At 40.2% G+C, this 12,500-nt stretch overlaps 2 protein-coding genes across 5 annotated transcripts in view; one reads left to right on the forward strand and one right to left on the reverse strand.

The window, feature by feature from the left end:
- LOC138976578 (ubiquitin-associated and SH3 domain-containing protein B-like) overlaps window positions 1-2,855 on the reverse strand; it is a 31,076-nt gene extending 28,221 nt beyond the window's left edge. For both annotated transcript variants that reach the window (XR_011459079.1, XM_070349424.1), the window contains exon 1: window positions 2,704-2,855. Coding sequence is in view for 1 of the 2 variants with exons in the window: in XM_070349424.1 (XP_070205525.1) it covers window positions 2,704-2,816 (113 nt within the window). In the remaining variant the exon portion in view is untranslated. The remainder of the gene's footprint in view (window positions 1-2,703) is intronic.
- Window positions 2,856-8,458: 5,603 nt separating this feature from the next.
- LOC138976592 (uncharacterized protein C22orf15-like) overlaps window positions 8,459-12,500 on the forward strand; it is a 34,302-nt gene continuing 30,260 nt past the window's right edge. For all 3 annotated transcript variants that reach the window (XM_070349442.1, XM_070349444.1, XM_070349443.1), the window contains exon 1: window positions 8,459-8,714. The gene's annotated coding sequence lies outside the window, so the exon portion shown is untranslated. The remainder of the gene's footprint in view (window positions 8,715-12,500) is intronic.

A 12,500-nucleotide genomic window follows, 5' to 3' on the forward strand; every position in this document is an offset into this window, starting at 1 on the left:
ACATTTCATAAGGGTCAAAGTGACCTTGACCTTGATCATATGTGACCAAATGTGTCTCATGATGAAAGCATAACATGTGCCCCACATAATTTTTAAGTTTGAAACAGTTATCTTCCATAGTTCAGGGTCAAGGTCACTTCAAAATATGTATACAATCCAACTTTGAAGAGCTCCTGTGACCTTGACCTTGAAGCAAGGTAAACCAAACTGGTATCAAAAGATGGGGCTTACTTTGCCCTATATATCATATATAGGTGAGGTATTGAATCTCAAAAACTTCAGAGAAAATGGAAAAAATGGGAAAAATAGCTGTTTTTTAGACAACATTTATGGCCCCTGCGACCTTGACCTTGAAGCAAGGTCAAGATGCTATGTATGTTTTTTGGGGCCTTGTCATCATACACCATCTTGCCAAATTTGGTACTGATAGACTGAATAGTGTCCAAGAAATATCCAACGTTAAAGTTTTCCGGACGGACGACTCGGGTGAGTACATAGACTCACTTTTGCTTCGCATGTGAGTCAAAAAAACAAGTCGCGTAAGGCGAAAATACAACATTTAGTCAAGCTGTCGAACTCACACAACTCACAAAATGAAACTAAATGCACTGCATTTGTTCACCAAGTGTATACTCGTAACATCGTCAGTCCACCGCTCGGGGCAATGGCAGTGACATTGACAAGCGAGATTAGCGCGGTAGTGGTTGCGCTGAGAAGGATAACACGCTTTTCTGTATCTCTATTCTTTTTAACTTTCTGAGCTTGTTTTTAATCCAAACATATCATATCTATATGTTTTTGGAATCAGGAACCGACAAGGAATAAGATGAGATTGTTTTTAAATCGATTTTGGACATTTAATTTTAATCATAATTTTAATATTTTTAAAATTTAATTTTCAAAGCTTGTTTTTTATCCGAATGTATATATGTTAATATGTTTTTGGAATCAGAAAATGATGAAGAATAAGATCAATTTTTTTTTCGATCGTTGTATAAAAAAAATAATGTTAATTACAATTTTCACACTCCACACACACACACACACACACACACACACACACCACGACCCTCGTCTCGATTCCCCCTCTATGTTAAAACATTTAGTCAAAACTTGACTAAGTAAATGTAAAATGAGGCCATAATCGAATCCGGCTTTCCGGCATATACCGGAAGAATCCCACCCATGCAGCTGATGGGTCAGACCAGAATGCAGCAGATAAAAAAAAAAAACACATATACATCAATGACCAAAGACTGAGACTAACACTGTGCAAGGGTTGACACCCAGCTTATCTAGATCAAATCACAGCAAATTCTGTTAACCAGATTTTAGAAAAGAAAAAAAAGTGGTTTTGCTATAAATTTATAAATTCAAGATGAGAATTGAGATTGACAACAAAGGCCAAAACAAAAAAAATTGTCTGTTTCTGGTAACATGGCTAAAAAAAATAGTCGGTAGGTAGGGATTTTAATTTTTTATTTTTTTTTTACCCCAAATGTAGACCAATAAAACTAACTTTAAAAATCGCGCAAAGAGACTGGATTCACTATACATAGAGACAAGACACTCAACACATTTACAAATCGTCAGCGGACTTTCGTTTTCACACGTTTATGTTGTTCATTTTCTCACCCTGTCCTTTACCACCAAAAAATAAAAAATTTTTTTTGAGTTTGGAAAAAAAAAGTTTAGGGTCGGCGCCGAAATTTAGGGTCGGTCGGGTGACCAGAAACAGACAATTTTTTTTTGTTGGCCTAATCAATCAATCAATGAATATGAGGCTTATATCGCGCGTATTCCGTGGGTACAGTTCTAAGCGCAGGGATTTTTTTATTTATTTATTTTTTTATTTTATGCAATTTATATCGCGCACATATTCAAGGCACAGGAATTTATTTATGCCGTGTGAGATGGAATTATTTTACACAATACATCACGCATTCACATCGGCCAGCAGATCGCAGCCATTTCGGCGCATATTCTACTTTTCACGCCCTATTATTCCAAGTCACACGGGTATTTTGGTGGACATTTTTATCTATGCCTATACAATTTTGCCAGGAAAGACCCTTTTGTCAATCGTGGGATCTTAAACGTGCACACCCCAATGTAGTGTACACGAAGGGACCTCGGTTTTTCGTCTCATCCGAAAGACTAGCACTTGAACCCACCACCTTGGTTAGGAAAAGGGGGGAGAAAATTGCTGACGTCCTGACCCAGGGTCGAACTCGCAACCTCTCGCTTCCGAGCGCAAGTGCGTTACCACTCGACCACCCACCCAGATCAGTCAACAGTAAACGATTAAATTCTATTGGTATTTTGATGAAAAACAGCTAGCTAATAAGAATTTAAACACAACCATAATAAGTAATAATTATGCAACAATAACACAAAATTTAATCAATGATAAGTTAAACCTAAGACAACATTTGTGTTCATGATGTTTGTGCGAGACATGATAGCGATATATCTTCTTCGGTCATATTGCCGAAGACCATAATAGCGAAGTAAGGCGTGTTACGGTCACGATCACAGGCCAATGACTAATCCACCCATCCTTCAGTCTTGACATCTTGCTCTGCCTGATTGGTCGGACCGACAGACAACGAGAGCCTGTCCCAGCAACAAAAACTTTCGCTTACTTTCAACGGCTATTTCAAGTTATCGATGTGAGGTGAAAAAATCAAGCAAAAACTTTACCATCTTTGCTTTGGGAATCCCATCTGCAGGAGGGTGTCGAGCGACGATCTGTCAGTTTGTCTCTTGAGAGAATCATTGCGAGAAATGTTGCGGGGAGGTATTGACTCTGCCATCGCTTCAAGCCGGAAGGCGAAGGATTCAAGGAAGCTTGGTCGCTCTTCAGCCTTTGAAACCAGGAATAGACTAGGTTTCAAGGGAGATAACTACCTCCGATTTCGTTTTCTGACTTCGATTATCTCCTTTGGAATACGCTCCACTTATTAAAAGGAATACATCAATGATTCAATGAATTACTTTGAGCTGTGGAAAGTGTATTTAGTATATATATATATATCCCATGACCTCCCTTCTTTGTCTCTGTAAATGTACTCTTGGTATATTTCTTGTATTTCCATTGTACTCTTGTCAAATCCACGATGTAACTATTGCACCCCTATAACACATAAAATAGTGGATAAATAAGGGTGCACGAAATACATCATAGCTGGCTCTACTTTTTGTCGTCCTTGACATTCCAAAAGCAAAATGTACCTGTAAGACCGGATGTGCAAGGGGTCACCACGCTTTTGAGAACATGCGCCGAGAGTACAGTGTTTGCTATAGCCAGAGATATGTAGCCTATGTCTCTGCAGTATAGCTGATGTCTGCGTGCCGTCTGTATTGGCAAACACGTTCAGCATTTCTTTGTCTGTGCTGTCACAGTGTTTAATTTGATACGAAGCCTACCACCCGGATGTAATTAAATTCAAATTAGTGATCACATCACGATCAGTCAATACTGTGCCAGCAACAGACAGTCAGTCGAACATGCCCCGCCGGCCCGGCGGCCACCTCTCGACAAAGACCACCTGCCCGGGCCATTACGACCAACCAAAAGATCCCCTAACGATTTGAAAATAAAATAATTCGCCTTACCATTGTGACCACCTGTCGACAACGACAACTGTTGGTCGCCCTCTCAGTATGGCCCCTTGAGTGGTCGTTACTGACACTGAGGTTCCACTGTACAAAGCGTTTCTGTTACGCTCCTGTCGACGCATTGTGTGAATGTCTATACAATAGGTTTAAACAGTATTTTATTCAGGTACAATTTAACAAAGCCATGGAATGTATGATTTGACAAAGGAGCACAACAAGATAAACTTATGAATACTAAACTGATTGGCGGACGATATTGTAAATTTATAATTCAAACCAATCAAAACAACAATACTGATAGAATAACGAAAACAAAACTAGTACTTCAACAACAACAACTGACAACAACAACATCACAGAAGCACGAAAAATGGAGTATTACATATGATATAAAGAGAGAAAAAGAGAAAGAGACTGAGAGAGAGTGAGATAGAGAAGAAAGAGAAAGTGTATCCACTACAGATAAAAAAAAAAAAAATAGCAGTAAACTGTCAGTCTTAACAAAAACGTTTACTGTCTAATATCATTAAATCCCTGAATCTGATAAAAACGTGTGTGTCTATACAATTCAATCATAGTCAGTATGTGACAACGAGCGACAAAAAGGGACATAATCCCCATTGTTTGGCAACATGACTTTTTACTCTCAAGAAACAGTTACTGAGTAAAACGCATAACAAAACAAAAATAATTTTATCTGTTTTAATTTAGAAATTCCAAGCATTCTCAATGCACAGGAGTCTGGAACCCAGCTGAGAAGGAACGGGATTTACAGACAAGACCGACGGGCGTCGTGCAGTGACCTAGTAAGGGGATCATCGGCCTCCTAGTCGAAAAGTCGTGAGTTCAAATCCCGGCCGCGGCCGCCTGGTGGGTTAAGGGTGGAGATTTGTCCGATCTCCCAGGTCAACTTATGTGCAGACCTGCTAGTGCCTTATACCCCTTCGTGTGTACACGCAAGCACAAGACCAAGTGCGCACGGAACAGATCCTGTTATCATGAGTCAGAGTTCGGTAGGTTATAGATATACGAGAATACTGTGCCCAGCATGCCTCCCCCGGGCCAAAAGCGGAGTATGGCTGCCTGAATTGCGGGGTAAAAACGGTCATACATGTAAAAACCCACTCGTGCAAAAACATGAGTGAACGTTGGAGTTCAGCCCACGAACGAAGAAGAAGAAGAAGAAGACAGACAAGACCCTGGACTGAGATATCTTGATTTGCAAGGTAGCCTGCAAGGGAAGGAGGGTACCCACAGCACAAAACGAATTAAACAAGAAATTCCTCCGAGGTAGGAAAAACACCCCCGTCCTTAGCATTCTCACTGCCACCAACTGAGCAGGCACTGCTAACAAGTGTGGTTATTTCCCTTTGATCATTAATATGTCCCTCTATAAGTCCTTGTAGAATCTTAATCCACCAATAACTCCCTAACCGTGTGTTTGACTGGTCCCAATTTTTGTAAGGACCGTCTCAGGAATGTATAGAACCTGTTCACCAAGTTTGGTGACGATCGGTCCGTTCATTCTTGAGATCTATATGCGAACACAAACTCACAAACAAACAAACAAACACATCGACCGAATCCTATACACACCCCTATACCGGGGGTGTAAATATTTTGACAAGCTGCGGCACGATCGTTTGCAACGCAAGAACTGAGGCGTAAGATCCAGTGATAAGAGGGTAGATTGACTCAGTGTTAGCTTGTGTGTTAGCCACCCGCATACACATAACAACCGCACGCTTATCTTTAAATGAAAATCATGATCTTCCTCTTGCCAGACTCAGACTCAGACTCAGACTCAGAACTTTATTACAAAAGGATAAAGGTTTTAGGCAAAGCCTATTCTTCCAACCTGTCCTTTATACAACACATAAAGACAGACGCACATTACAAATATAAATTCAATCATATAAAATACAGAAATACATTGTACAGAATGCAACACAATGTGCATTTAAGGAATTACATAAGGAGAACTCAAAAAATTACAAAATTACATTGACATAGTTATACCTTTCATTTGGGAATAAGTTGCTCCGATCAGCTACACATCCGTTAACATTAGTACAAAATGTTTAACAAAATAACAATCGAACAAGACATTTCATTCACGAATGATGTGTGAACGAGACTGTCTCTTAAACATTTTCACTGAAGTTGCATTTCTTATCTTTTGGGGTAAGGAGTTCCAGAGAAACGCTCCCGAGAAGGCTAAACTCGATTTGTAGAGGTCTATGCGAGGTATGGGAGGGATGATTTTTTGGGACCCATATCTTTTTGTGGCATGTTTGAAATGTGATTGCAAATATTTAGGACAGTCGTCATTTAGAATTTTATACATGAACACAGCCTTGTTTAACGTCAACTGATCTTTCAAGGGGAGGAAATTCAAGAGCTTTAGTTTATCATCCGTGGACCTATTCAAATCATGCAGAATAAGTTTTGCAGCTCGGCGATGCAGGGAATTGAGTCTTTTTAAGCGATCGGAGAGGGGGTTAACTCTCTGTCGGTCTCTGTCTGTGTGTGCGTGTTAGTGTGTGTGTGTGTGTGTGTGCGTCTGAGTGTGTGTTTGTTTGTTGGTGTGTGTTGAGTTTGTGCATGCGCGTGCGTGCGTGCGTGTGCGTCCGTGTACAGTATAGACTTATGTGTGTATACATGAAGGCATGCGTAGGTGTGCGTATGCATAGACACAAGTATATGTGCTTCTGATTGAGTGGGCTGTCATATTAACTTGAGACTGTTAGTTCAATGCACTGTTGAAGTGGTCTGTTAGTTTGCTCTTGGTTTAAACAAGTTATATTGGCTATCAGACAGCAGAAACATCATGTTGAACATGAGTGCATTTTGCCTGATATCGATTTGAGAGAGACACATACAAGAGTGGCTTGAAGAAGTGATAAACACACAGCTACACTTGTGTGATAAAACTATTCTCTTGTGCACAGACAGACAGACAGACAGACAGGCAGACAGGCAGGCAGAGAGGAAGAGAGAAAAAAACCCAGGTAGACAGATAAACAGGCAGATAAACAGACAGACAGACAGACAGACACACACACACACAACCATCTCGATATTCACACAAATACATGTGCATACAGCCAGCCAGCCAGCCAGCCAGCCAGCCAGACCCGTGCACAGTTTAAAACTGTATACATTGACAAGGGATCAAACCAGACATATAGACAGACACACACACACACACATACACACACACACACACACACACACACACAGACACACACACACACACACACATACACGTGCACAGACTCAAAGAGACAGACACACAGACAGATACACTTTTATGTGTCTATATGTTCTGAGAGTGTGTTTTTATGTGATGTTACACGAGCCAAAAGGAAAATTTCTGTTTGTTGCATTCAGACAACAAAGTTTTATTGAACTGAATTGAATTGTAGATGGACAGAAAGACAGACAGACGCACACACACACACACACACACACACACACACACACACACATACACATACACACACAAACATACACACACACACATACACACCAGCTACACACACACACACACACACATATATATATACACACATACACACACATATACACACACACACCAGCCACTCACACACACACACACACACACACACACACACAAACACACCAAAAGTAAGGGTCCCTTTAATCTCGGGTAATACTCAGTATTCAAATCCCGCTCAGTCAGTCACACCCGATACCCGACACCCGATTTCTTGCCTGTCAACCGGGTAGAACCAACAAACAGGGTGCGTACTCTTGTCAGCCAACATGTTAGCTCTTCTGTTGTGACACATCGTTTGTGTGAATACTTGTGAACCCGGTGGCTTCCAGAATAGAAACTACACCAGAAGCATTGTAGTTTTGGACAGTGTCCACTTTGTTGGACCGTGTGCTGTGTGGACTGGTCAGCTCGGAAAATAACTGATTTACATTCCTCTGTCGTGGGAATAATCGATTGCTCAAACAAAAAACAAAAAAAAAAAGTCGCGTAAGGCGAAATTACTACATTTAGTCAAGCTGTGGAACTCACAGAATGAAACTGAACGTAGTCCGCCTCGAGTGCAAAAGGCAGTGAAAGTGACGAGTCTGTTTGGCGCGGTAGCGGTTACGCTGTGCTTCATAGCACGCTTGACTGTACCTCTCTTCGTTTTAACTTTCTGAGCGTGTTTTTAATCGAAACATATCATATCTATATGTTTTGGGAATCAGGAACGGACAAGAAATAAGATGAAAGTGTTTTTAAATTGATTTCGAAAATTTAATTTTGATCATAATTTTTATATTTTTAATTTCAGAGCTTGTTTTTAATCCAAATATAACATATTTATATGTTTTTGGAATCAGAAACTGATGAAGAAAAAGATAAACGTACATTTGAATCGTTTAAAAACAATATATTTTTTACAATTTTCGATTTTTAATGACCAAAGTCATTATTAATTAATTTTTAAGCCACCAAGCTGAAATGCAATACCTAATTCCGGCCTTTGTCAAAGATTCCTTGGCCAAAATTTCAATCAATTTGATTGAAAAATGAGGGTGTGACAGTGCCGCCTCAACTTTTACAAAAAGCCGGATATGACGTCATCAAAGACATTTATCGAAAAATAGAAAAAAACGTCCGGGGATATCATACCCAGGAACTCTCATGTCAAATTTCATAAAGATCGGTCCAGTAGTTTACTCTGAATCGCTCTACACACACACACGCACATACACACACACACACACCCATACACACACACATACACCACGACCCTCGTCTCGATTCCCCCTCTACGTTAAAACATTTAGTCAAAACTTGACTAAATGTAAAAAAGTCCACCCCCAAAAAACCCCGCCTAGGGCATAAAAAACAGAAGACGCATTGTGGGGAGAGGCGAGCCTGTGCTGACAGACAAAACACAAGACATACCGTGAAAGAGTATCTCTGCAGACATTTCGGAGTTGTCTGGGTTAGTGCACTGAGGCCTTTTGTTAAATTTAGGCAGAGGAGCTTTTCACTGCACAGGGAACTTTTTGTCTTGGACATTATTTCTCTGGACTGTACTGCGAGTTTGTGAACCGGACGGGTAAGTAACGTACGCATTGAACGTCTTCACTTCTTTTAGCCGGGATGGACATTTTGTTTTCTTCTCAAGTTTAACCCTTTTATAATGAAGGTCAGACCGGCACGGTTGGCCTAGTGGTAAGGCGTCCGCCCCGTGATCGGGAGGTCGTGGGTTCGAACCCCGGCCGGGTCATACCTAAGACTTTAAAATTGGTAATCTAGTGGCTGCTCCGCCTGGCGTCTGGCATTATGGGGTTACTTAGTGCTAGGACTGGTTGGTCCGGTGTCAGAATAATGTGACTGGGTGAGACATGAAGCCTGTGCTGCGACTTCTGTCTTGTGTGTGGCGCACGTTATATGTCAAAGCAGCACCGCCCTGATATGGCCCTTCGTGGTCGGCTGGGCGTTAAGCAAACAAACAAACAAACAAACAAATGAAGGTCAGTCATTTTTGTGTGAACGTATACTTGGTGTAAACGTGTTATTTCAGACCCCCCTCCTCCCCCCCCGGTCTTAAAAGAGAGAGAGAGAGTCTTAAAACGGTGATATCTTTCTAGACGCCGAGAAGCAGTCTTAAAAAAGGTAGAACGTCTTTTAAGTAAGAGGAGGGGGGAGGGGGGGGTAACGTCTTTAAAGGGGAGTTAACTTTCCACTGTATTGCATTACCAATGGTGACTGCTACATCTAATGATTCTGATTACGGTATGAATTGTTCTGATGAACAAGTTTTGATTTTTTTGTTGTTAATGCGTATAGTTAAAACGGTGTCTGCTGAACGAGTCGCGCCTCAAACGATGTTACAATTTCAGTTCTAAAGAGAGAGAGAGAGAGAGAGAGAGAGAGAGAGAGAGAGAGAGAGAGAGAGAGAGAGAGAGAGAGAGAGAGAGAGAGAGAGAGAGAGAGAGAGAGAGCTCAGAACTCAGAAAGTTTATTGTTTTGGCCAACTGACCCGTTACAACCGGTACATATATCAAACATGACAGCCTCTCTCTCTCTCTCTCTCTCTCTCTCTCTCTCTCTCTCTTCTCTCTCTCTCTCTCTCTCTCTCTCACCCCCTCTCACAAACACACACTCACACACACACACACACACACACACACATACACACACACACACACACAAACAAACACACACACACGCACAATACATACAGACATGTACAGGGGATGGCTGGTGCCTCATCAAATACATCCTCAACTACAACATACATCAAAGGACAAAGTTGTTTAAAAACCAGCAGCTACGCAATGCACTCAACCACATCAACAAAACAGAGAGACATGAAGCAAAATAAATCATTCTGTTACACCTTAGGAAGTAAATCACGGCGTTTGTTAACATGATAAATAAATCTGCCTAAATCATGGAGAGAGAGAGAGAGAGAGAGAGAGAGAGAGAGAGAGAGAGAGAGAGAGAGAGAGAGAGAGAGAGAGAGAGAGAGAGAGAGAGAGAGAGAGACGGAGAGAGAGAGAGAGAGATGATAGTGGAAGTCCTTTTGAATTTTACACTTAATTTTAATTTGGCAGAACGTGATATGCGCAGCGAAACGATGATTAGTAAAAGACTGTATCGAATCATTACAGGGGAAAAAAGCACAACAAAAAAAGAGCAAAAGATGAAAGGAAAGAAGGAACAAGTCGCGTAAGGCGAAAATACAATATTTAGTCAAGTAGCTGTCGAACTCACAGAATGAAACTGAACGCAATGCAACGCAGCAAGACCGTATACTCGTGGTCCATCGCTCACGGCATAGGCAGTGAAATTGACAAGAAGAGCGGGGTAGTGGTTACGCTATGCTGCATAGCACGCTTTTCTGTACCTCTCTTCGTTTTAACTTTCTGAGCGTGTTTTTAATCCAAACATATCATATCTATATGTTTTTGGAATCAGGAACCGACAAGGAATAAGATGAAAGTGTTTTTAAAACGATTTCGAAAAAAAAATTTTGATAATAATTTTTATATATTTAATTTTCAGAGCTTGTTTTTAATCCGAATATAACATATTTATATGTTTTTTGAATCAGCAAATGATGAAGAATAAGATAAACGTAAATTTGGATCGTTTTATAAATTTTTATTTTTTTTTACAATTTTCAAATTTTTAATGACCAAAGTCATTAATTAATTTTTAAGCCACCAAGCTGAAATGCAATACCGAACCCCGGGCTTCGTCGAAGATTACTTGACCAAAATTTGAACCAATTTGGTTGAAAAATGAGGGCGTGACAGTGCCGCCTCAACTTTCACGAAAAGCCGGATATGACGTCATCAAAGACATTTATCAAAAAAATTAAAAAAAACGTTCGGGGATTTCATACCCAGAAACTCTCATGTCAAATTTCATAAAGATCGGTCCAGTAGTTTAGTCTGAATCGCTCTACACACACACACACACGCACACACGCACACACACACACACATACACCACGACCCTCGTTTCGATTCCCCCTCGATGTTAAAATATTTAGTCAAAACTTGACTAAATATAAAAAGAGCAAAAGATGAAAGGAAAGAAGGAACAAGTCGCGTAAGGCGAAAATACAATATTTAGTCAAGTAGCTGTCGAACTCACAGAATGAAACTGAACGCAATGCAACGCAGCAAGACCGTATACTCGTGGTCCACCGCTCACGGCATAGGCAGTGAAATTGACAAGAAGAGCGGGGTAGTGGTTACGCTATGCTGCATAGCACGCTTTTCTGTACCTCTCTTCGTTTTAACTTTCTGAGCGTGTTTTTAATCCAAACATATCATATCTATATATTTTTGGAATCAGGAACCGACAAGGAATAAGATGAAAGTGTTTTTAAATTGATTTCGAAAAAAAAATTTGATAATAATTTTTATATATTTAATTTTCAGAGCTTGTTTTTAATCCAAATATAACATATCTATATGTTTTTGGAATCAGCAAATGATGGAGAATAAGATAAACGTACATTTGGATCGTTTTATAAATTTTTATTTTTTTTTACAATTTTCCGATTTTTAATGACCAAAGTCATTAATTAATTTTTAAGCCACCAAGCTGAAATGCAATACCGAAGTCCGGGCTTCGTCGAAGATTACTTGACCAAAATTTGAACCAATTTGGTTGAAAAATGAGGGCGTGACAGTGCCGCCTCAACTTTCACGAAAAGCCGGATATGACGTCATCAAAGACATTTATCAAAAAAATGAAAAAAAACGTTCGGGGATTTCATACCCAGGAACTCTCATGTCAAATTTCATAAAGATCGGTCCAGTAGTTTAGTCTGAATCGCTCTACACACACACACACACGCACACACACACACACACACACACACACGCACGCACATACACCACGACCCTCGTTTCGATTCCCCCTCGATGTTAAAATATTTAGTCAAAACTTGACTAAATATAAAAACAAGTCGCGAAAGGCGAAATAACAACATTTAGTCAAGCTGTCGAACTCACAGAATGAAACCGAACGCACTTCTTTTTTCACCAAAACCACATACTCGTAGTTTCGTCAGTCCACCGCTCGTGGCAAAGGCAGTGAAATCGACAAGCCATGCAGAATAGTGCGGTTGTGGTCGCGCTGAGCAGGATAACACGCTTTTCTGTATGTCTATTCTTTTTAGCTTACTGAGTTTGTTTTTAATCCAAACATATCATATCTATATGTTTTTGGAATCAGGGACCGACAAGCAATAAGATGAAATTGTTTTTAAATCGATTGCGGAAAATTAATTTTAATCGCAATGTTCATATTTTTAATTTTCAGAGCTTGTTTGTAATCCTAATATAAGATATGTATATGTTTTTGGAATCAGAAAAAG

The sequence above is a fragment of the Littorina saxatilis genome, linkage group LG9, assembly GCF_037325665.1.
Source record: "Littorina saxatilis isolate snail1 linkage group LG9, US_GU_Lsax_2.0, whole genome shotgun sequence".
NCBI lineage: Eukaryota > Metazoa > Mollusca > Gastropoda > Littorinimorpha > Littorinidae > Littorina > Littorina saxatilis.